At 48.2% G+C, this 26,538-nt stretch overlaps 1 protein-coding gene across 3 annotated transcripts in view; it reads right to left on the bottom strand.

The window, feature by feature from the left end:
* The window catches only part of BBOX1 (gamma-butyrobetaine hydroxylase 1), a 217,628-nt gene that overhangs the window by 64,611 nt on the left and 126,479 nt on the right, over positions 1-26,538 (bottom strand). For all 3 annotated transcript variants that reach the window (XM_075326519.1, XM_075326517.1, XM_075326518.1), the window contains exon 4: positions 9,195-9,393. In XM_075326519.1, the coding sequence (XP_075182634.1) occupies positions 9,195-9,393 (199 nt within the window). The remainder of the gene's footprint in view (positions 1-9,194; positions 9,394-26,538) is intronic.

Genomic DNA, 26,538 nt, shown 5'->3' with positions numbered 1-26,538 from the left:
GTCTTGCTTTTTATGGGGCGTTCCGGATTGGGGAGTTGGTGAGCCCGTCCAAGGTGACAGGTGGCGGTTTGATGCTCGAGGATGTGCGAGTGGGCGGTGGTCAGGTGGAGTGCCGGATTCGTCGGTCAAAGACAGACCAGTTGGGCCATGGTAGGTGGGTGGTGTTATATGCGGTTCTAGGGGAAGAATTGTGCCCAGTGCGTTTAGTTGAGAGGTTTGTGGCCATGAGGGGGGCTTACCGGGCCTGTTTTTGCGGCACATGAATGGGTGTTTTTTATCAAGGTTTCAGTTTTTGGCGGTTCTGCGGCAAAGTTTACGGGACGCAGGACAGCGCCCGGAGGAGTTCGGGTCGCATTCCTTTCGGATTGGGGCGGCTATGGAGGCCGCTCGTTGGGGGCTTGGCGACGAGGTGGTGAAGCGTATTGGTAGATGGGAATCTTCCTATTTTCGGCGGTATGTGAGACCGCAGTTGTTGTAGCAGCATGGTAATTTCGTTCACGTGCGGGTGGTTTGTGAAGAGGCTGTTTCTAGCTGCTTTGGTGGCTGTGATGTTATTGGTTTTGATTTTTCTGTTTGTTTTACTTTGTTGTAGGGAAGTGCCTGATCTGGATCTTGGGGCATTCATTCGTGTTTTAGGGGGCCCGTCGAGCTGAGGTTCGCCAGAATGGTCGGCAGCTGGGTTTGGATCGCGCTCAAGCGACTGTTCGGTGGATTGGTGTTCGGGGTATGGAATGGTCCAGGGTGGTCCCGGAATTCCGTTTCCATTGTAAAGTCGAGCGGCCTCCGGATGTGCTGGTGTTACATGTGGGGGGTAATTATCTGGGTGCCCGGGCGTCGCGAGATCTTATCCGTGATATAAAGCTTGATTTATTGCGGTTATGGAAGGAGTACCCTGCTTTGATTGTCGTGTGGTCCGACATAGTGACCAGGTTGGCGTGGAGGGGGGCCCGGTCGGTAGACAAGGTCAATAAGGCCAGGGCCCAGGTGAATCGGGTGGTTGCTTGGTTCATGACCAGGAACGGTGGGTTGGTGGTGAGGCACAGGGAGTTGGAGCCAGCTACTTGGCAGTTTCGGAGGGGTGATGGTGTCCACCTCAATGACATTGGTGCAGATTTATGGGCGTTGGGTCTGCAGGATGGCGTGGAGCGTGCTTTTGGTGTGTGGCGGATCCAGGCCACGTAAGGTGTCACGTGGCCTGTCCTGAAGCGGGGGGGATAAGGTCTGGTCCAGAGGTTTGGAAGTGAGTGGTGGCTGGACCGGGAGTCATTGTCTCGGTATGGTGGCTCTCGGTTCCGGGATGTGGCAGGCACGGGGTTCTGCCAAGGTGTGGGGTGTCAATCCGTGGGTGATTGGCACCTTGTCTCTGGGTCGGTGTGTTGCGGCCGGGGACAGGGGGAGTAGTAGTTATGGACTCGGCCTGCCCCGGGGGGTCTTGTAAATGTTATTGTCTATTGTTACCTTTATGTTGTTGTTTGGGGGTCGCCCGTTGGACGGCGTCCCTAAGGTGTTAGTTTGTAAAAAATAGGCAATAAAAGGCTTCTGTGGCCATTTTGAACCAAGTCACATGCAGTCCGTGTGTTTATTCTTAGAGTATAAGGGGTTTGGTAACACAGACATCACGACCGGAGAATCCTCCCTCAGCTGGTCATGCTTCATGGATGTCCTGCTCTGAGACACTATGCCTTTTTAAACACACAGCACCGTGGAGCCTCCACAGAGACCTCAGGCTCCCTGATGCAGAAGCCAAACCCCAGCATCCCACAACCCCAGCCTGCACAGCCCGTGCTCTGCACCATGGCGCACTGGTCAGCCTGAGCTTCCGTGTGGTGTGGGCAAGCGGTTCCTTCCCTCTCCCCTCCCTCACCATGACACTTGTGTGGGCGTGTGGAGGTGACGGTCAGCATGTGCCCAGTGCTGTTGATGTGAATATAGCACTGTGCGTGTGCTGGCTCCACTTTGGACAGAAGGACGTGTTAGTTATATAGTGAAAAGAAGATCATTGGTTACGCTTGAAAAGGGTCTAGTTGTCCACAGTAACCAATCAGAGCTCAGCTTTCACTTTACCTCAGCGCTTCAATGCTGAAAGCTGCTATTGGCAATAAGAATGATCTTATTGGGAGTCAATTTTCATAAATGAGGCCCCAGTTACTTCTGGCTCTTTGGCAAATCAAATGGTTCGATCCCGGCTTCGGACAGAATGACCCGTTCAGCATTATATAGTGAATAATAACAATTAATTAGATTTGCATCTGTGATTTCCTCTCTTTATTTTTACACCGCTCTTCTCAGTGACTGAGGAAACTTTGGATAAAGGATTCCCTGATGAAATAGCCCATACATTAATATCTAGTGTGCTATGCCAAATATGGCGCAATCTTCCAACTGTTTCAAGGTTATGTTAATTATTCATTTCCACTACATTACCTTCTTCATAAGAATATCAGTCCAAAAAAATCCCATTTTGGCAGGCGCCTGCCGATGACTCATACTGTATAACACTTGTATCTAGGACGCAGTGGTTTACAATTTATGGCTACACTAAATAGGTTTTATAGAAGAATTGCTTCATTTAAAGTGTAGAACCTTTGTGCTACTTATGTAGTTAAGAAAAGATAAGATGTCCAGAGCATGTCCTGACGCCTCAAAGATTGTACTTAATATTTAATGCAGATCCTCACTTTTGTGCATTTTACCTGGATTACCCTTTCCGTATGAGCATTTGATAGTGTTAGTCAGGGGCGTACATAGAAATCATGGGGCCCCATGGCAAAAGTCTAAATGGCCCCCAAGTAAAAAAATACAATAAAATATTAACATAATAAACACCATATATGTTACTTTGGGGGGCCATACAAGTTACTGGGAAGCCAGTGAGGGGTATAAAAGTGACTGGGGACGCATATACACATTATGAATTAATCTTTTTCCTAGCCAGGCTATACATCTACCAGTCCAGTAATGAGGAGAAAACAAAAAAGCCAGCACTAAATGTGCACTCCAGCACTAAAAATTCCAACTGTACTTATTATAAATTTGAGATTTTTGGCAAATAAATCGCAATTTCTTGAGCTACATAGCTGCATAGCAAGGGGGGGGTCATTCATTGAATTGGTCGGTGGCTGACCCCCACCTTCCTATGCACCCCAATTTGGGATGTATTCCACCGGTCTAGATTTTGGCGGTTGGTGGCTGTTCACATTCAGTCATCAGTCCCTGTCCACAAGCTATTTACTTCATGCAGCATTTGCTTGGACCTGTCCCGCCCACAGCCATGACTCAGTCATGGGTACGGGATTGAAAAAGACCAAGTGAGTGCTGCTAAGAGTAGTTCCACTATTTCATATGTGAGGCCGTATGGCACATTTTATAAAAATATTTTAGTGTTGGACTGCCCCAAAGAGATTTGCTGTGACGTGGCGAAGCAGCTCAAGAAATTGCAATTTTTTGACAAAAATCTCAAATTTATAATAAGTACATTTGGAATTTTTAGTGCTGTAGTGCACATTTAGTGCTGGCTTTTTTGTTTTTTCTTCATTGAATTGGTCGGTGGCTGACTGCCACCTTCCTATGCATCCCAATTGGGGATGTATTCCATCTGTCTAGATTTTGGTGGTTCGTGGCTGTTCACATTCAGTCATCAGGCCCTGTCTACAGGCTATTTACTTCATGCAGCATTTGCTTGGACCTGTCCCGCCCACAGCCATAACTCAGTCATGGGTACGGGATTGAAATAGACCAGGTGAGTGCTGCTAAGAGCAGTTCTACTATTTCATGTGAGGCCGTCTGGCACATTTTAAAAAATATTTTAGCGTGGGACTGCCCTAAAGAGATTTGCCGTGATGTGGCGGGGTAACTCAAGAAATTGCAATTTTTTGCCAAAAATCTCAAATTTATAATAAGTACAGTTGGAATTTTTAGTGCTGTAGTGCACATTTAGTGCTGGCTTTTTTGTTTTTTCTTCATTGAATTGGTCGGTGGCTGACTGCCACCTTGCTATGCATCCCAATTGGGGATGTATTCCACCTGTCTAGATTTTGGTGGTTCGTGGCTGTTCACATTCAGTCATCAGGCCCTGTCTACAGGCTATTTACTTCATGCAGCATTTGCTTGGACCTGTCCCGCCCACAGCCATAACTCAGTCATGGGTACGGGATTGAAATAGACCAGGTGAGTGCTGCTAAGAGCAGTTCTACTATTTCATGTGAGGCCGTCTGGCACATTTTAAAAAATATTTTAGCGTGGGACTGCCCTAAAGAGATTTGCCGTGATGTGGCGGGGTAACTCAAGAAATTGCAATTTTTTGCCAAAAATCTCAAATTTATAATAAGTACAGTTGGAGTTTTTAGTGCTGTAGTGCACATTTAGTGCTGGCTTTTTTGTTTTTTCAGTCCAGTAAGTAGACTATTACTGGGCGCAGCTTCGTCTGCAGAGGACTAGTCTAGGCAGTGCTGTGAGCCTGTGCTCCTGTCTTGTGACTCTGCGATGCACTGAGCAGTGCAGGGCATGACGCTCGCTGGGCAGCGCAGGGCCTGACGCTCGCTGAGTAATGCTGCAACAAAATAGTCATACAATTCGAAAATAACACATTATATAGTGTTACTGAACAGAACCCACCATACCAAGACCAATAATGCTACTATACATTAAACAATAATGCCGCTACACCATGACCAAATATCACCACATAGATTCTGAATATAACCACTGTCCTGTTACTGAGCAAAGTCCACTGCACAAAGACCAGTGGGTTCACACCACAAATCCCGAAAACATCTGCAGTATGTGAACTTGGCCTAAAGTAGCGGTGTCCTCCTTCGTGCCCCTCACCACACACAATATAAATTTTCAGATGTCTCTCCCATATAATAGTAACGATTATAACCCTCTTTACAGCTTTAGGTACCATAATAAATCACTGCACAGCACAGGAATAATACACACAGTGATGTCACAGTACAGGGATAATACACACAGTGATGTCACAGTACAGGGATAATACACATAGTGATGTCACAGTACAGGGATAATACACAAAGTGATGTCACAGTACAGGGTTAACACACAGTGATTTTACAGTACAGGGTTAACACACAGGGATGTCACAGTACAGGGTTAACACACAGGGATGTCACAGTACAGGGATAACACACAGGGATGTCACAGTACAGGGATCATATACACAGAGTGATATTACAGTACAGAGTTAACACACAGTGATGTCCCAGTACAGGGTTACAGGGTTAACACAAAGTGATGTCACAGTACAGGAATAACACATAGTGATGTCACAATACAGGGTTAACAAACAGTGACATCACAGTACAGGGATTACACACACAGTGATGTCACATTTTGGTAAGAAAGAACAAGAGTTTTTAAAGTGCACTTTAAAAACTCTTGTTCTTTCTTACCAAAATATGTCGTTGAGTTTGTGCCAATGGTGTGGGGTCCCAGCAGAATCTGGAACCACCCCTTAATCCTTATGGTACTTTGGAGTACCTTTTCTCTAACAGTGATGTCACAGTACAGGGTTAACACATAGGGATGTAACGGGACAGGGATAACACACACAGTGATGTCACAGTACAGGGTTAACACACAGGGATGTGACAGGACACTTTCTTTTTGTAGTGTTACAGACATTTGTACATTATAATACTCACCTGCTCCTGTGCTGTGAGAGATCATGTTAGTGGCAGCCTCCGGCCTTCCTGTTCCATGCACTTCCTGTCAGTCGTCCTGGCTGTGCTCAGATTCTGTCCTTTGCATTTTCTTTCTATTGCTTCTGCTCTCTCTTCTCCTTGTTTTCTCAGCTCCTTCTTCCTCTTTTCTCTATGTGCAACGCTCAGGTCTCTGATCCTTCTGCCCTGCTTAGCTTTCCATATTTTCAATCTCCCGCGCTGTACTGAACAAGCTCCGCCCCCTTTCCTGATTGGCTGTTCTCCACTTGGCATCTCTTGCACCTCTCTGATTGGAAGATGACGCTGCCTGGCTACTCCCTCCTCTTCAGCTGAGGCCGTGCGGTGTGCAGTGTGGGTGTGTATGTTCCTCTGTGTTGCGGTCGACTGCAGCTGTACAAACAGTGCGGCTCCCTGCGGCCTTATTCAACTGCTTAGTGACCATCCCAGGGCAGCCCATCAATGCTGGGGATGAGGAAAGTGAAATCGCAGACACAGCGGGCAGCCATCACGGGGCCCATGTCAGGTCACGGGCCCCATATCAGTGGCGTGGCTTGCTTCTATTGACGGTACGCCACTGGTGTCAGTGCTTGATACACCCAGCTGCATGGATGTGTATTACAGAGCTCCAGTGCAATCATTCTGTTCTGTAAACAGTGAAAAAATTGAAAGCTAATGCTTTACTTAAGGGAACCTGTCAGGTTTCAAATGAACCCAGAAACATGGGCAGTTCTGGGTAGATATTGCTAATCCCTGTCTAACATCCCTGTATCTAGTAGCATAGATAAAGAGATCTTTAGAAAAAGTATTTATAGAGATCCTTTATGATATGCTAATAAGCGCAGGTGGAGCGCCCCTGAACCCATTAGGGCACTACGAGGTACTGCATCCTGCCAAAGATGCAGGGCCTACCCCAGGGACCTGGAAGATCAGTGCCGGTAGCAGCAAAACACATTAAAATCCCAGTTTCCCCCATACACAGACTGGGGACAGATTAGAATTGGACCCAATGGATGGCCACCCAGGGGTGGAGCCGATCCAGTCCACTAGATAACAACCAGGTGGGAGGGGACATACAGTTAGTAAGTGGAAGTGAGAGAGAATGGACGTAACTGGACTGACACGGGAGTGTGACGGTGACCTGAGGGCCCAGGCGTGTAGTTGCCAGTGGAGTATGGTGAAGTACTCTCGGAACCATAGCACCGACGGGGTACAGAGCCCTGGAACAGAACACCTATTCTACAGGGTTCACAGTGCCGACGTACGGACCAGAGACTGAGAGACAAACAGGAGGGGACCCCCAGATGCCCCAAGCCACGGGGACCCACCAACTTGAGAAAGGTACAGGGAAAAGAAGCCACCAGGTCATCAACCCGGCACTGGGACTAAGGGAACCAGAGGTGAACACCAGCCTTTCTCCGGGTACCAGTTACCATCTACTGTGAGTAAAGAGAACCAGTTACACGGCAATCCCTCGTGTGGTCTCACTTTCTTCCATGCCCATCTCCTTCACCTACCTCCCTGGGACCCCAACCCAACATCCAGGCTGCCGTCAACACCAGCCCCAGCAGAGAAACTGTGCAGCGGCGGATCTATCTCCATAACCACAACCCGCAAGTGGCGTCACAACATAAACTTTATTGAACATTCCCCTGTATATAACCCCATTTAAAGCGACCCCCAGGGTCACGTAATTGGGCAACGGCCACCCAGTGATACGTCCCAGTAGTACACTGCCCGGGACCGAGTACCCCATAGCTCTGGGTGGCACACAGAGATTAGTCGCAAGGGCATTAGTTCTCTTGCTAGTCGGCCAACTTAGCATGTAAGCACGCCCTTCTGGGTGTGCTAACATGCTTTACAATGCCCAGCGTCATTGTTACGTGATACAAAACCACGCATGAGCATGGCTTTGTACCCGTTAACATTGAGCTCCTTTGACACCGGGTGTATGCACCCTGGCTTCAAAGACGCTCACTGCCCGTGATCGGAAGTCTGGTCATAGCACATGCATAACATTTCAGAAATCTCATTCACTAGAACCTGTAGCAACCCTGAGTCTGCGATAGCGCCGCACGGCCATCTTCACCCTTACCTACTGTATCTTCAGCCATCCATTGTAGATTGCGAGCCCTCAGGGGCAGGGTCCTCTCTCCTCCTGTACCAGTCTGTGCCTTCTTTTGTTTATGATTATTGTATCTGTCCCTATTATGTATACCTTTTTCCATATATAAAGCGCTATGGAATAAATAGCACTATAAATAATAATAATACTTTGACAGAACAAGGCAACACTGTTTTATTTAAGTAAACAAATGGGAAAAATGCAACATGTCAACATAACTATATTGCTACTTCTCTGGAATCAGTGTCTCTGTCTCTATTATGCTCTCTGGGATTACATAGCAAAAACCTGGTGACAGATTCTCTTTAAAAGGATGATCTATCATTACTTTTTTTTCTATCACGCCAGCTGTACTTAACCCCTCCCAATCTAGCACCCAGTTACCGCTGGTCTTTGTTGCTGTGGCTGCAATGGTGATATAACAATAACATCATGCAACTGCTTCAGCTTATCACCCATCTCAGCAATTATATCACTACTGCAGCCATATTAACAAAGCCCGTGGGCAGCATTGCAGAATTGGGGATACAGCTGACTTTGATGGTTTTTATATAAAGGAGGCTATGGAATAGATACACAGCCAAGATAAGTGCACAGCTGGGGGCTGCAGCCTGTAGCCATATGCTTTATCTGGGTATCATAATACAGGGGGACCCTACGCCAATTTTTTATTTATTTATACACCAATAGAGACGCACACATCACCTCTGATTGATTGTAGTCAGACACTGTCACACAGGGTGGGGCGCATCTGACAGCAACCAGAGACACAGGGACTGTTGGTGGGCAGAGGAAGCAGTAAATATGTAATAAGCAGCTCCGGAAGTAGCGTTATAGTAGTCCGGAGACTCGGTAATTATAATGCGCCAGCTTCAATTTCCCTATCCATTTTACCACCATTTTAAAGCATCAGATTCTGATCCCGGGTATCTGCGAGTCTGCCCATCAGTATCACTGACTTGTCCTTTTATGAGCCAGTGTGGACTGATTATCAGCATATGCAATGGTCCTCACAGATATACTTTTATAAAACAAGAAAAAGTAGAGTAACTAAGAAACTAAAACATTCTAATAATTCTTCATTTGTTTTTTTTACTGAAATATGCTAGACTGGATGAGTTATGTGTTATTTGGTCTCTGAAATGTTAAATTCTGTCCAAACTCCTCTGTAAACAAACTACATGAAAATATACTGACTGCAATTACCAAATCGTATTCAGGTTTAAAAAAAAAATAAAAAAAAAATAAGAAATAACTTTTATGATAAATATTTATCTTAAGACATATACAGTAAATACTGGAAACTTCTCTTCTATGCCCATTCATTTGGTCCATTCTGGTTATTTAAGAAATATAGTACTGCGGTAATAAAAAACAATGGATATACTTGCCCATAAAAAGTATGCCTCATGTAACCTATCCTTTTGCCAAGTGTAACCAATTCTCCCTGCTTCACCGGGGCTCCTTCTAACACCACGATGCCCATTTTCCGCAGTGCGCAGAGCCATTTGAAAGCTGTCTGGTCACAATGCAACACGTCCTCATATGACATTGTAGGGATTTTCAGATCACTGCCCCAGTACTGTTGTTCTGTAAGAGGAATATCTGGTTATTTATGTGATTATCCAAGCCTATATATGCATATATACACTGTATGACAGACATGCTCACTTTTGGTATATTGGATATTCTGTGCTGGTATTGTATATTACAATGAGTTAGCAAAATTTCATGTAGGTGTCATGTAGATTATGTTTTTTGTCCTCAAGATTTCTAAATATGTGTATTTTCATAATTCAACGGGCTTTCGGTCAATGAAGCCATCTGCAGAATAGATAAAATTCTGTTGTTCCAAATTAGGGGCATATAATGGCAAAATAAAGCCAGAAAAAAATACAACATATCAAGGACTTGATACATGATACACTTTACAGTTTATGATTTGTCTTTGTTCTCACCATCTGAGAAAGAGTAGTTGGAAGGAGCAGAATGACAAAGATTGTGCTGCTGCAGTCTAGTGTTTATCTAACCATAGTGCTGGATTCACAGCTACACTACTCAGTAATGCTATTGTTATGGGTGTGTCACGGGTGAGAGACAGTACTGTGGTGTCCGGGAATAGAAGGTCACAGTGTTTGGCTGCTCAAAATTCTCCCTGACGTTTTATTATTCATGCTGTCAGTATTCAGTGTACTAGGTATCTCCTCTGCTGGGTTTTCATCTTTTTCTCTTTAGGACCCCTTAGAGATCCTTTTCCCTTCAGCTGCTAATCATCTGTATTTATCCTTGGGTTTAAATACTCTCATTTTCCCTGGACTTGTGATAGTTATATTCAGTTTTTTCACAAACTCTGGATGCAAGCAGACGACTTGAACTCATCTGTAGGATTGTTGCTGCTCTTTACTGAACTACTTACTGAGTCATCTAGAGATAAGTTGTTTGTTGTTTTCCCTGTGTTGTTGTTGTTATCCCTGTGATGTATAGTGCCTAGTGGGTTGATGAAGAGCTCATCTCATCTGCTCCCTACCTAGGACCCAGATCAGGGTCAGCCTAGGGTCAGGTATCCATCTGAGTGCTATCTAGGGTGGTGAGGGAATCCAGGGTCCAGTGGTAAGCTTGGTCAGGGGTCATCATCTCCCCCTCCTTTAGACATTGGCTTTCTCTTCCCTTTCGCCATTCGTTTGCTACTTCCCTGTACCTAGCATGACAGCTGTTTAATGTCCTCCATGCTGCTGCTGCTGCTTCTGAACGCGTATTACAGAATGACAGGAGAGTAGGAATCCTTATGCCTCTGTCTACTGTGTATGGGACACATCATTGTAGCTAGTCTCCATTCACTGTCTTAGGGACAAGTGAAAATAAGTGTTATAGCACATACACTGTGTGCAGAATTATTAGGCAAATGAGTATTTTGATCACATGATACTTTTTATACGTGTTTTCCTACTCCAAGCTATATAGGCTTGAGAGCCAACTACCAATTAAGTAATTCAGGTGATGTGCATCTCTTTAATGAGGAAGGGTGTGGGGTAATGACATCAACACCCTATATAAGGTGTGCTTAATTATTAGGCAACTTCCTTTCCTTTGGCAAAATGGGTCAGAAGAAAGATTTGACGGGCTCTGAAAAGTACAAAATTGTGAGATGTCTTGCAGAGGGATGCAACAGTCTTGAAATTGCCAAAATTTTGAAGCGTGATCACTGAATAATTAAGCGTTTCATGGCAAATAGCCAACAGGGTCGCAAGAAGCATGTTGGGCAAAAAAGGCGCAAAATAACTGCCCATGAATTGAGGAACATCAAGCGTGAAGCTGCCAAGATGCCATTTGCCACCAGTTTGGCCATATTTCAGAGCTGCAATGTTACTGGAGTATCAATAAGCACAAGGTGTATCATACTCAGGGACATGGCTAAGGTAAGGAAGGCTGAAAAACGACCACCTGTGAACATGAAAGATAAGATAAAACGTCAAGACTGGGCCAAGAAATATCTTAAGACTGATTTTTCAAAAGTTTTATGGACTGATGTAATGAGAGTGACTCTTGATGGGCCAGATGGATGGGCCAGATGCTTGATCAGGAAAGGGCAGAGAGCTCCACTCAGACGCCAGCAAGGTGGAGGTGGGGTACTGGTATGGGCTGGTATCATCAAAGATGAACTTGTGGGACCTTTTCGGGTTGAGGATGGAGTGAAGCTCAACTCCCAGACTTACTGCCAGTTTCTGGAAGACAACTTCTTCAAGCAGTGGTACAGGAAGAAGTCAGTATCGTTCAAGAAAATTATGATTTTCATGCAGGACAATGCTCCATCACATGCATCCAACTACTCTGCAGTGTGGCTGGCCCATAAAGGTCTAAAAGATGAAAAAATAATGACATGGCCCCCTTGTTCACCTGATCTGAACCCCGTAGAGAACCTGTGGTCCCTCATAAAATGTAAGATCTACAGGGAGGGAAAACAGTACATCTTTCAGAACAGTGTCTGGGAGGCTGTGGTGGCTGCTGCATGCAATGTTGTTTGTAAACAGATCAAGCAACTGACAGGATCTATGTTTGGTAGGCCGTTGAGTGTCATCATAAAGAAAGGTGGCTAAAATGGTCATTCATTTTTGGGGGTTTTGTTTTTGCATGTCAGAAATGTTTATTTCTAAATTTTGTGCAGTTATATTGGTTTACTTGGTGAAAATAAGCAAGTGAGATAGGGATATACCGTATTTTTCGCTTTATAAGACGCACTTTTGTTCCCCCAAATTTTGGGGGAAAGTAGGGGGTGCGTCTTATAAACCGAATATACGGGGGTGTACATATATATATATATATATATATACTGCAGGGTCCGCTCTGGAGCGGTGCTGGGGGCAGGTGACAGCTGCGAGCGGCAGCGTTTGATCTCCTGCTCCCGCTCATATAATATGCACAGCCGCTGTCCATCAGCAGCGTGGTGCTGAAACTGCATCACGCTGAGGGGCTGGGGCAGCGGGGCATATTATATCTGCCTGCGCCCTCCTTTGATCGCACATTATGCCCCTGTGTTAGATATGGCCCCCGTGCTGCTGCCCATAGTAAAATAAAAAAAGCTTTACGTACCTCCAGCGCTGATCTCCAGTCTCCTGCTGCTGTTGTCTGTGATAAGGCACGCAGAGATGATATCAATCTGCCGTGCCAATCACATGACTGGCAGCAAGAACCAGGAAGTGCAGGAAGCCGGAGCTCAACTGCAAGGTGGGAGACACGAGGAGGACAGCGCTGAGAAGGTAAGGAAAGAGTGTTTTATTTTATTATGGGCAGCAGCATGGGGGGCATATCTAACACGGGAGATGTGCCATCTATAGTGGCCATGGGTAGCACACATGGAGGCATATCTAACACAGGGGAGATGTGCCATCTATAGTGGCCATGGGTAGCACACATGGAGGCATATCTAACACAGGGGAGATGTGCCATCTATAGGGGCCATGGGCAGCACACATGGGGGCCATATCAAACACAGGGGAGATGTGCCATCTATAGTGGCCATGGGCAGCACACATGGAGGCATATCTAACACAGGGGAGATGTGCCATCTATAGGGGCCATGGGCAGCACACATGGGGGCCATATCAAACACAGGGGAGATGTGCCATCTATAGTGGCCATGGGCAGCACACATGGGGGCCATATCTAACACAGGTGAGGTGTGCCATCTATAGGGGCCATGGGCAGCAGTATGGGGGCCATATCAAACACAGGGGAGGTGTGCCATCTATAGGGGCCATGGGCAGCACACATGGGGGCCATATCAAATACAGGGGGGGGATGTACCATCTATAGGGGCCATGGGCAGCACAGGGGGACGTGTCCCAGCACAAGGGGGCTATATTCAATATAAGGGGGCCATATCCAGATTAAGGGGGGCTAATTTTAGGATGGGGGGCTATGAGGGACATATACTCTATATGATTTGTTAGACGGACACTGGCGTTATAAGATGGACCCCATTTAACAAAAAAAAAATTCTCTTTTCCTTCACCAAATTTGGGGCTGTGTCTTATAATCAGGTGCGTCTTATAAAGCGAAAAATATGGTATTTGGTTTTCATTAAGTTGCCGAATAATTCTGCACAGTAATAGTTACCTGCACAAACAGATATCCTCCTAAGATAGCCAAATCTAAAAAACCCACTCCAACTTCCAAAAATATTAAGCTTTGATATTGATGAGTTTTTTGGGTTGATTGAGAACACAGTTGTTGATCAATAATAAAAAAAATCCTCTAAAATACAACTTCCTAATAATTCTGCACAAAGTGTAGAGGGAAAACTGTTGAAAAAACAATACACAAGTCATATAATAGCCAGAAATAGTGTTATTACACATATACAAATACATGACAGCTTACTCTGAAAAGTCATTTGAAATGGCAGGTAGTCTTTTAAACAGTGCAACATTGTTCTCATATCTTTCATTTAAAATGCATAAATGTATAGCTGATCCATGGTTCCTGGTATTTTGGTTTTTTTTTGTTAGGGGTTTGATGTTTTTCTGAGCAAATGCTGAACACAGATATAAAAGATTGTATTGCCAGTGTGAAAAGATGCTGCAATTTTTTTATTACTTCCAAAATTTATTACTATTTCCAAAATATGAATGAGAGTTTGTTCCTTGCAAAATCTACAAATATTAGACTTATAAAACCTCCTCACAGCTCTTTTTATGAAAACTGTGTCTATTGACATTGATCTAAATTGTGCCACTATTCGTCAGACTCCATACGTGCACAATATATCTATATACAGTTTACGCTATGTGATGAAACATATGATGATTATTACTTGTTTACATTTATATGGAAAAACAAATGCTAGGAATATATTTTTATGATTCCAGGGAGTAGTGTATACATGTTTGTCTTAGAAACTTTCAAGTTTCCACATGTAGCGTTGTAACTGCAACTTGGGAGAACTTCCCCTGCCATGGAAAAATCAGCGGTAGACATCTGTGAAGATTTTAGAACATATGATAAATTATTTTTTAGAGCTTTACACATGTCAGTCCCAATGATAAAATGGACCCCTGTTGATTACAAGGAAATTGCATTCTAGTATGGTTAATTCTACAACAGAGAAGAAGAAGCAGAGGACTCCATATTGCAGAGGAGTCTTAAAAAGTGCTTTTACATAGAATAAGATGCCATGTAGTGAACTCCCCTTTTATAGATGTGCTTATAACAGGCACATCTCTCTTGTGCTTCTGAAAAATTGACAAATGTTTCAAGGATAATTACATTATTTTATGGTTATTGTTGAAAGAAAATAATAGTTACACTTTCCTGCATAAAGCTGGGTTCACACATAGCGACAGCGACAACGACATTGCTGTTACGTCACCATTTTCTGTGACGTAACAGCGACATTGTAAGTCGCTGTTATGATCGCTGCTTAGCTGTCAAACACAGCAGAAGCAGCAACAATCATAACGTCGCTACATGTGCAGAGAGCAGGGAGCCGCGCACACTGCTTAGCGCTGGCTCCCTGCTCTCCTAGCTACAGTACACATCGGGTTAATTAACCCGATGTGTACTGCAACTACATGTCACAGTGCAGAGAGCAGGGAGCCGTGCACACTGCTTAGCGCTGGCTCCTTGCTCTCCTAGCTACAGTACACATTGGGTTAATTACCCGATGTGTACTGCAGCTACATGTGCACAGAGCAGGAGCCGGCACTGGCAGCAAGAGCGGCGGACGCTGGTAACGAAGGTAAATATCGGGTAACCAGGGAAAGTTCTTCCCTTGGTTACCCGATGTTTACAGTGGTTACAGCTTTCCGCAGCTGCCAGACGCCGGCTCCTGCTCCCTGCTCGCTTCATTTCATCGCTCTCTCGCTGTCACACACAGCGATGTGTGCGTCACAGCGGGAGAGCGACGACGAAAAAATGAAGCAGGACATTCAGCAACGAGCAACGACCTCACAGCAGGGGCCAGCTTGTTGCTGGATGTCACACACAGCGACAGCGACGGGACGTAGCTGCAACGTCACAGAAAATGGTGACGTAGCAGCGACGTCGTTGTCGTCGTCGCTGTGTGTGACACCACCTTAAGACTGATGACTGATGTCTTCCTCAGGCTAACATATGATAACAATTGTAAAAGGAGCTATATATGGGATAAAAAGGAAGATATGCAAGGTCACAATGTAATAATGGGAGTGGAAGTATCAAAATACCATTTAAATGTGGACAAAATATAATAATATTTACATAAAGTCAAGTAGGTTGAATAGATTATATTAAAGATAAGAAAACAAGTACACCTAGAAACATATGAAGTATATTGATAAAATAGGAGGAGAGGAAACTCCTTTACCATAATGGTGGATAGCCAAGGCTAGGATAAACAAGGTGTGCTGCAGATCAAGAAAGGTACACAAGGTGTGCAGGAGATTAGTTAGTCAGTTAGGGTATATAAGGTGTGCTGGAGATCAATCAGGAAAAAAATATTCTGGAGATGAGTCAGGGTAAATAGGGTGTTTTTGAGATCATATAGGATAAACATTATGTGCTGGAGATCAATAAACATACACAAGGTGTGCTGGAGATCATTTAGGGTACACAAGATATGCTGGAGATCAAAAAGAGTACACAAGGTGTGCTGGAGATCAATCAAGGATAAACATGGTGTGCTGGAAATCAATAGGATAAATAAGGTATGATACAGATCAGGAGAAACAAGGTGTGCTACAGATCAATCAGGTAAATAAAGTGTACTGAGATCAATCAGTCAACAAGGTGTGTAGGAGATTAGTCAGTCAGTTAAGGTCCAGTCACACTAAGCAACTTACCAGCGATCCCAACAACGATAGGGATCGCTGGTAAGTTGCTAGGAGGTTGCTGGTGAGATGTCACACTGCGACGCTCCAGCGATCCCACCAGCAACCTGACCTGGCAGGGATCGCTGGAGCGTGGCTACACGAGTTGCTGGTGAGCTCACCAGCAACCAGTGACCAGCCCCCAGCGCCGCGTGGAAGATGCTGCGCTTGGTAACTAAGGTAAATATCGGGTAACCAACCCGATATTTACCTTGGTTACCAGCGCACGGAGCTACACGTGCAGAGAGCAGGGAGCAGCGCACACTGAGCGCTGGCTCCCTGCTCTCCTAGTTACAGCACACATCGGGTTAATTAACCCGATGTGTGCTGCAGCTAAATGTGCACAGAGCAGGGAGCAGCGCACAATGCTTAGCGCTGGCTCCCTGCTCTCCTAGCTACAGCACACATCGGGTTAATTAACCCGATGTGTCCTGCAGCTACATGTGCACAGAGCAGGAGCCGGCACTGACAGTGAGAGCGGCGGAGGCTGGTAACAAAGGTAAATATCGGGTAACCAAGGACAGGGCTTCTTGGTTACCCGATGTTTACTGTGGTTACCAGCCTCCGCAGAAGCCGGCTCCTGCTGCCTGCACATTTAGTTGTTGCTCTCTCGCTGTCACACACAGCGATCTGTGCTTCACAGCGGGACAGCAACAACTAAAAAATGGCCCAGGACATTCAGCAACAACTAACGACCTCACAGCAGGGGCCAGGTTGTTACTAAATGTCACACACAGCAACATCGCTAGCAACGTCACAAAAGTTGTTCGTTAGCAGCGATGTTGCTAGCGATGTTGCTTAGTGTGACGGGGCCTTTAGGGTAAACAAGGTGTGCTGGAGATCAGGAAAAAAATATTCTGGAGATGAGTCAGGGTAAATAAGGTGCTTTGGAGATCAGATAGGATAAACATTATGTGCTGGAGATAGGTAAACAAGGTGTGCTGGAGATCAGTTGGGAAAACAAGGTGTACTGGAGATCAAATAGGATAAACAAGGTGTGCTGAAGATCAGTTGGGGAAGATTTGTGTTCACATGTTAGTTGTCACTTGTTTGTAATATATCCAGATACAGCAAAAAACACCTGGAAACTATATCCAGAGACTTTGAAGAACTAGGCCAGAAAGTGAAGGAACTGGGAGTGCTGGTTGTCCTCTTATCTATACTCCCACTATATGGACATGGAACGTGGAGATTGAACAGGATTCTACAGGTGAATAACTGGCTACATTGATGGTGCTATCAGGAACATTTTGGCTTTTTTGACCATGGAGTGAATTACCTATATGACGGACTGCTTAATAGAGATGGGTTACATCTTATGAAAACAGTTAAACACATATTTGGTAGACGCCTTGATACACTCATCAGGAAATCTTGAAGCTAGAGCATTATGGGATGGGAAATATATGGCCAGGAAAACGTTTACAGCTAATGAATCATTTTAAGAATCCTACTATTGAATGTGTAAATAAAGAACAAAGACAACACATTATGAAAATAGAGCAAGAAAAAACGACTACAAACTAAAATGTGTCTATATAAATGCCCAGAGCATGGGAAACAAGCAAGGAGCTGCTAATACTGGTAGAGATATATTATGCCATAGGCATCACTGAAACTTGGTGGGAAGATACACATGATTGGAATACAAACCTTGAAGGCCACAACTTATTTATAAGAAGGAGGCTTAATAATAATATTGTGTTGCATTGTATGTTAGAAAAGCACATATCTCCACAGAAATCCAAGCTTCAGAGAATGGTAGCTCTGTAGAAACTTTTTAAGTAAGAATACAAGGAGAGGAGAACAGAGAGGACACTATTGTAGGTGTCTACTGTAGGCCACCTGCACAGACTGAAGATATGGATGAACTCATTTTACATCAGATGTCTGGGAGATTTTAATTATACAATATTTTATGGGAATCTCTTTCAGGCAAAAGTAATGGGTCCAGAAAAATCTTATTTTCTCTTGCTGACAACTTTATCTTTCAAAAGGTGGAAGAACAAGAGGATCTGCCACCTTGGGCCTAATTCTAACCAACAAGGAGGAAATGGTAGAGGAAGTAAAGGTGACTGGGAATTTAGGAGGCAGCGCTCATACTAGCCTTGAATGTGGATTACAAGAGGTGGAAGACTATGCCACTCAGATTTTAAGGTTGGACTTCAGAAAGGCAGATTTTAATGGACTCAGAAAGAGTGTAGAAAAGGTCCAATGACTGGATGTTCTAAAAGACAGAAATGTCTAAGAAGGATGGAAGATTTTGTTAAACAAAATTCTCACTGTGTGTACTGCCCCGCTCTCGGCTGTAGCCGAGCCGCTCGGATCCAGGATCATTGGTGGGTGGCTCGAGCGCCTTCGGACCTGGGGTCACTTCGCTTTGAAAGGATGCTGGCGCTACGTAGGGGGGTGGTAGGTAGGTGTACGGCCGGAGTCGTGTTTGAGTTCGTGACGCTACCCACGGGATGTGGTGAAGGTGTAGCCACCACCGCTGCAGTTACAGGGCACCCGGGGGAGATGGTTATGCAGCAAGATGTTAACCCCTCCATGGGCAGGGATGATGGCCCCGGGACCCGTTGGGGGAAGCTGGGCGGTGCAGGGCAGTGCGCGGCCGGATGGCACTGTTGTACTCACTGTTATTGACACACACAAGTCTCTGGTAAACAAAGTTGATGGTGGTCAGTGCCCGCAGCCGGCTGCATCTGGTCCCCCACCCGGTTCGGTGGTCTTTGCCTTTCTCCTGCACCGTGTAGTGTGTGTGTAGAGTGCCTTTGCTTCAGTGACGGGAGTCTGCTCCCCGGCGGTATGTATATCGGGAAAGTCCGTTTGCCCGCAGACGCTGGCCCGTGGGATCTCTCTGCCTGTGCGGTGGCTTTCTATCCCCCTCGGTGGGCTGTTGTCTTCAGTCGGGACTTGGGTGGGAAAGGACCTATAGTCCAGACCTCAATCAGTGAATTAACTCAGTCCATTGGCTTCTGGACCTTGTTTCAGAGTCTGAGTACCCCTCTGTGTGCTCCGGTTTCTAGTCGGTTCCCCGGGTCAGTACCGGCGGGCCACTACCCTGTCCCGGTCCACCACGGTTCCACCTGGCCGTCTTCCCGGCTCCTGCAGGCTAGGCCACCTCCTGCTTTCTAGCCAAGGTGTGTGGGCTATGACCCTCACACCTGACAGTCAGATACAGACCTGTACCACAGGCCTCACCTCCTCTCTCCTTCACTCCACTGAACTCCTCACAACTCAACTCAACTGAACTTGTGTTTCCTGCCTAAGGCTCTCTGAACTCCTCGGTGGGCATGCCAACCATCTGGCTCCGCCCCCTGGTGTGTCCATTAAGCTCTGAGGGAGGTGACTAGGGTTTATGTGTTTGGCTGATGTTACCTAATGTGGGACTGGTGTTGTGCGGGGCGCTATCTGTGACTACCTGGCTAGTCCAGGGCGTCACACTCCCCCTTGGTTAACTACAGACCGTCCGCGGGCTGTCCGACCACCACTGTTTATTTTGCTGAACTGAAAAAGATAAAAAATAACACATTACAAGCATAATAACATATTTACAATCACGAAGGTTTCTGTTTCTTCCCTTGATGGGAGGCATTCTGCTTAAACGTTGCAAACAGGTAAAAACATTTTTATTAACCGGGAGCGGGACAGGACCGGGTCCTTTCAGTTGCCCACCCAAACAACCTGAACCTTGATGCTGCCTCTAAAAACAGGTCAGCACCACTTTTCCCCAGTCCAGGAATCGGGTTCGGGTCCGGGTGTTGCCCAATCGGGCCGGGTACAAAGTTCCATACCCGGCAGTCTCTCAGAGGCCCCACGTGCAGGGAACCCCTGACCCGGAGGGTAGTCACTGGTTGCTATGGTGACGGGACCTCGGCCTCCTCTGCCGCAGGCCCTTCCTCCAACCAGCCTCCCTGGGGGCTGCAGGACCTGAAAGGGTGGTCCGGGATTATTTACAAGCCCAAAAGTTATTGGGTGGCCTGCAAGTTCTCAATCTTGTTCATAAAACGGGCTATAACGGAAAAATCAATAAAGTCCCAACGGGGACGGCAGTATGGTAGCCAGGAACCGCTACCTTAACACTCCCCGAATCAGGTGAGAGTCTCGGGTGATTGGCACTCATTCACACACACACACACATATATAGATAATCAACATGTTGCACCCCTAGATGGCAGTTTCCCTGTATCTAAGTGGGGGATGACCTAGATTAGGGCGCGTGGACCTTCTAGGTGCTACACTTTCTGGTGGAGGCAATGGGGGAGAGGGGACAACTGGTCCCTCTTCCCGAGTGTCAGGTATGGTGGCTAGAGACCTGCGGGGGCGTGGTGTAGGTGCATCCCTGGGTGCTTGCTCGAGTGGCTCACTGGCGGGCATCTCCGGCTCCATTTCTTCCATGGGTTGTGGGAACATTATTACAGGAACAATCACCGCACCGTTCTGCGTAGGCCAATCAGCTGGAAAGTCACCCATCACTGTATGTATCACCCCTCTTTTCTCCTCCACGCTCGGCGTGGGAACGGGGACCTCTTCTACCAGTCTCAGGGGACCCGGGTATCTCTTCAGGTGGTCCCTGGAAACAGTGGCCGTAGTTTTCCCCTGGTCGCGACTAATCAAGTAGGTCTTCTTGTTCTCCCATCCAGTTGGCTGTATGACATAGGGGGTCCTTTCCCACTGATCGTCGAGCTTATGTGTTCTCCTCTTGCGCTTCAGCACCACATCCCCAGGTCCAAAAGGGGCAGCCTGAGCCCACTTGTTGAAGTGCTGCTCTTGCTTTTCTCAATTCTGACGCAAATTCCATTCCACATACTCTTGGATCCGTCGGTACTGCGTCTGTCGCTTGGCATCCCAGTTGGCAGTGGGAGGAAGAGTTTCGGGCACCTCTATGTCCATTTCTATGTCCACAGGCAGCCGCCCCAGTTGGGCTCTCATCAGGTATGCAGGTGTGCACTTGGTGGAGCTGCAGGGGATGTTGTTGTACATGTCCACCAAATCGGGCAGTTTCTCCGGCCACAGATTCTGTTCTTCCAGGGGTAGTGTCTTTAGAAGGTTAAGGACCAGATGGTTCATTTTCTCGCACATCCCATTAGTTTGGACATGGTAGGGCGTGGTCCAGATCTTCTTGCATCCGTACAAGTGGCAGAATTCCTGGAAAACCTCCGCTTTAAAGGCCGGGCTCTGATCTGTGAGCACCTTTTCTGGGTAGCCATGCGGTCGGCAAAAGTAGGCCTGGAAGGCCCTGGCTGCAGTGCGGCCTGTCAAATCTTTAATGGGGACAACCACCATGAATCTTGAGTAGTGGTCCACAATGGTCAGGGCGTAGGTATACCCGCTCCGGCTGGGCGTAAGCTTGACATGGTCCAGGGCTACCAACTCCAGCGGCTGGTGGGTGACAATTGGCTGTAGCGGGGCCTTTTGACTGGTTTCGTCCCGTCTTCTCAGCGTACAGGGACCACACTCTTGGCACCAGGCTTCCACAGACTCCCGCATCCCACTCCAGTAAAACCGCTCCCTCAGCAGCATTTCCAGCTTCTTCCAGCCGAAGTGTCCTGCGCTATCATGGTAGGCCTGCAGGACCTTGGGTACGCATGCCTGGGGCGCCTCCAGCTGGCAAACTTTCTCATGGATCTTCGGGTTGATCAATCCCCTTTACAGCTTCCCTTGATGTAGGTACAGACGGTCTCTCTCTTTCCACAACCGCTGAGCTTCAGAGGGGGCAGTGGGGTTCATCCTGGAAGAACCCTGGGCAATCATTGTTTTGACCAGCTGCACTGCAGGTTCCTGATCATGGGCTTCTTGCCACCCCTGGCTAGGCAGCGGGTCAAGGTTCGCCTGCTGCTGCCTAACGCAGGGCTTCTCACCTCGTGGCCGATGGAATGCGGGTAGCTCAATCTCCTCTAGGCTGTCTTCCTCCATCCCTTCATCGGGCAAATGTGGCATTCGAGACAGTGCATCCGTGTTGGTGTTCTTGCGGCCAGCCCTGTACTTGATGGTGAAGTCGTAATTGGACAGTCGAGACATCCACCGCTGCTCCAGGGCGCCCAGCTTAGCCGTATCCAGGTGGGTTAACGGGTTGTTGTCCGTGTAGGCAGTAAACTTCGCCACCGCGAGGTAATGTTTAAACCTTTCTGTTATCGGGGTTCCTTTCTGTAGGCCGGAGTTTCCTGCTGGCGTAGGTGATCACCTTCTCCTCTCCATCTTGTACCTGGGACAGGACCGCACCCAGGCTCACATTGCTGGCGTTGGTGTAGAGGATGAACGGGAGGCCGTATTTAGGATAAGCCAAGATTTCTTTCCCTGTCAGGGCCAACTTCAGTTGTTGGAAGGACTCCTCGTGCTTCTCACCCCAGGCAAACGGGGGTCAAGGAGATCTACCATTCTTGGTCTGTCCCACGAGGAGGTCTTGCATTGGCGCGGCCATCTTCGTATACCCCTTAATAAAACGGCGGTAGTAGCCCACTAGGCCCAGGAACTACCTCACCTCCTTTACCGTGGTTGGTTGTGGCCAGCTCTGGATAGCGGTAATCTTCTCATGATCCGGGGCTACGCCTTCCGCACTCACCACGTGCCCGAGGTACTGCACTCTGGGTTTCAACAGATGGCACTTAGAGGGTGTTAACTTCATCCTGTACTTGGCGAGAGCTGCAAACACTTCTGCCAGGTGCTCCGGGTGGGCTTCATACATCTTGGAATACACAATCACGTCATCCAAGTACAGCAGAACAGTCTCAAAGTTGAGATGCCCCAAACAGCACTCCATGAGCCTCTGGAAAGTCCCTGGGGCATTGCACAGCCCGAACAGCATAATGTTGAACACGCAGAGTCCCATGGGGGTAGCGAACAAAGTCTTCTCATGGTCTTCCCGTGCAACCACCACCTGCCAGTAGCCACTAGTAAGGTCAAGGGTAGAGAAATAATTAGCAGTCTTCAGCGCAGCGAGCGACTCTTCAATGCGGGGAAGAGCGTAGGCATCTTTATGCGTTATCTGGTTGATCTTCCGGTAATCCACACACATTCTCATGGTACCAGCCTTCTTCCTCACCAGCACCAATGGAGCTGCCAAGGGACTACAACTATCCCGGTTTACCCCTGCCTCCTTCATGTTCCTCAACATGTCTTTGGCGCACTGGTAGTGTGCAGGTGGGATTGGCCTGTACCTCTCTTTTTTATGGGTGGATGCCTACCCGTGGGGATATGGTGTTGAACTTTAACTCTCCCAAAATCTAGCGGGTGCTTACTGAAAACCTGCCTGTACTCCTGCACTACCCTGTATACCCCTTCCTTGTGGTGCATGGGTGTAGCCTCGGTGCCGACATGCAACTCCCGTCACCACTCCTCTAATTGTTTGGGCGTAGGGTCACTGCCTAAGTGTAGTGCAGTGGTTGTGGGGGTTGTTTTGTGGACAGCATGTACATCTACGGTAAACAACTTGGCTATGGTGGCGTAGCGGAGGAGCCTGACCTCTTCCTCTCCACAATTCAGCACTCTCACGGGCACTCTCCCCTTTTTGACATCAATCACCCCCCTGGCTGCCATTACTGTGGGCCAGTGCTCCGAAGGCAAGGGTTCTACTTTTGCCGGGTAATCCTGTCCCTGAGGAGGTCCTACTGCTGCCCTGCACCAAATCATCATCTCCGGCACAACCAACGGCGCGGCATCCATCACCCGCACACCACCAATCTCTCAACCTGTCATGTTCACCTGCTGTCGCTGCAGGAGGGCCCGGATCTCACGCTACAGTGCCCTCTGCCGGCCCCCTCCTGCAGTGGCAGACAATTGTTGCAACAGGCTCAACACCTCCCCCATGCAGTGCTCAATCACGTTGGTCCCGAGGACCACCTTTGGGTTACGGTCACTGGAATCATTCAGCACCACAATCATGCCTTGACGTCTCAGCTCTGTTCGTCCCACAGTCAGGGTCACCTTCTTGAACCCCACCTGGATCATAGGGAGCCCATTGGCAGCAATGATAGTTAGGCTATCATCTGGAGGGGCAAGTTCATTATCAGCCCAATATCGCTGGTACAACGAGTAAGGCATAGTCGTTACCTGTGATCCGGTGTCAAGCACGGCCATGGTCGGGACACCATCCACTGCCAGGGAGATTATGGGGCGGCCTCCAACGTACCGATCCCGCCAATCAGCTGGGCCTTGAGGATCTACTCCTGAGGATTGGCCCTTGGCCACAGGGGTTGCTCATTTAACGGACACCGTCTGGAGTAATGGCCGGTCTTGTTGCACTTGTAGCAGACTGGCGGTTCATACCGGGGATCGTTGTTCCTTTTTCGCTGCATCCAAGGGACGTCCTCCGGGCTGTCGGTGAACTGGATCTTCTCCGTGGGCTTGACTCTCGTCGGCAGCTGGAGAGCGGCGAGGATCCGGTTGACGTCCTCATTCAGGTGCCGGACTTGCGATGTCAGATCTCCCAGAGCTCTGGTGGCTGCAGCAGGGGCCGGCAGGGCCAGCAAGGGAGGTGCTACCGAGACGGGAACAGTGTCGACCGGCCAAGATGGCGGATCGGGGTTGCCGGCCTCTGGGGCCTGTAGGGCCTTGATAGCCCGCTCTTTCAGTACTGCAAAGTCCAAGTTGGCATGTTCCAAGGACCACAGCCGCAGCTGGTTCTGATCTTCGGCGGACCCCAGCCCCTGCAGGAACTGCTCCACTAGCATTTTGTTGCTATCAGTCTCATTGATGGGGTCCACCCGCTTTAGTGTACGTAAGGCTGTTTGTAGCCGCAAGGCATAGTCTCGTATGCTGTCCTTTGGTCGCTGCCAACAATGGTAAAACTGCATCCGTAACTCCGCTTCCGTGCGGGTTTCAAAGGCGACCTGGAGTTTATCAAAAATGGCGGTTACCGAGGCCCGGTCCGCATCTGCCCAAGTCTTCACCTCCTGATCGGCTGCGCCGGTCAGCTGCCACAGCACTACCACTGCACGCTGCTTGCCAGTCATGGCATACAAATCGAGAATCGTCCATATCTTTTTCCGGAACACCTGCAAGGCATCAGGCTTCCCATCGTACTGTGGTAGCCAGGCAGCACCAGGCACGTAGGGCAAGGAGATTGGCATTACCTGGGCAACCGTCGGAGCCGCGGCCTCCCCCGCCCCTGTGACCGGAGCGAGCACCGCCACATTCCCGTCACCGGGCGCCACCACTCCAGCGGCAAGCGCCCCTCCGCCATCGAGGTTGGGTGCGGACATCTTCCCACTGCTCCCCCTTGGTCTTTTCGCGGCACTTCCTTTTTCTGCTGGGCAGTTTCGTTTTCTGACCGCGCACTTTGCTACACGGCCGTGTTCCCAGGAGGCAGGGCTTCGGCTTTTCGCGCCCTTTTTGCGGGGAGGAAGACTCTGGCGGGAATCTTCTCGCCAAAAGATGGCGGATTCTGAAAATTTTCAACGGGTCACTGCTGACTTCAACTTCAAGGCGCACTTCACTAGGTAAGTGATTAGGTACGTATCCTGTTCGTGACACCAGAAGAGTCGATGTGTACTGCCCCGCGCTCGGCTGCAGCCGAGCTGCTCGGATCCGGGCTCGTTGGTGGGTGGCTCGAGCGCCTCCGGACCCGGGGTCACTTTGCTCTGAAAGGATGCTGGCGCTACATAGGGGGGTGGTAGGTAGGTGTACGACCGGAGCCTTGTTTGAGTTCGTGACGCCACCCACGGGATGTGGTGAAGGTGTAGACACCACTGCTGCAGTTACAGGGCACCCGGGGGAGATGGTTATGCAGCAAGATGTTAACCCCTCCGTGGGCAGGGATGATGGCCCCGGGACCCGTTGGGGGAAGCTGGGCGATGCAGGGCGGTGCGCGGCCGGATGGCACTGTTATACTCACTGTTATTGACACACACAAGTCTCTGGTAAACAAAGTTGATGGTGGTCGGTGCCCGCAGCTGGCTGCGTCTGGTCTCCCACCCGGTTCGGTGGTCTTTGCCTTTCTTCTACACCGTGTAGTGTGTGTGTAGACTGCTTTTGCTTCAGCAACGGGTGTCCACTCCCCGGCGGTATGTATGTCGGGAAAGCCTGTTTGCCCGCAGACGCTGGGCCGTGGGATCTCTCTGCCTGTTTGGTGGCTTTCTATCCCCCTCGGTGGGCTGTTGTCTTCAGTCGGGACTTGGGTGGGAAAGGACCTAAAGTCCAGACCTCAATCAGTGAATTAACTCAGTCCATTGGCTTCTGGACCTCGTTTCAGGGTCTGAGTACCCCCTGTGTGCTCCGGTTTCTAGTCGGTTACCCGGGTCGGTACCGGCGGGCCACTACCCTGTCCCGGTCCACCACGGTTCCACCTGGCCGTCTTCCCGGCTCCTGCATGCTAGGCCACCACCTGCCTCCAAGCCAAGGTGTGCGGGCTACGACCCTCACACCTGACAGTCAGTTACAGGTCTGTACCACAGGT

Source organism: Anomaloglossus baeobatrachus, chromosome 10, assembly GCF_048569485.1.
Source record: "Anomaloglossus baeobatrachus isolate aAnoBae1 chromosome 10, aAnoBae1.hap1, whole genome shotgun sequence".
NCBI classification, from domain to species: domain Eukaryota; kingdom Metazoa; phylum Chordata; class Amphibia; order Anura; family Aromobatidae; genus Anomaloglossus; species Anomaloglossus baeobatrachus.
Note: the sequence above shows the minus strand (reverse complement) of the source record. Positions and strands in the feature narration are given on the sequence as shown.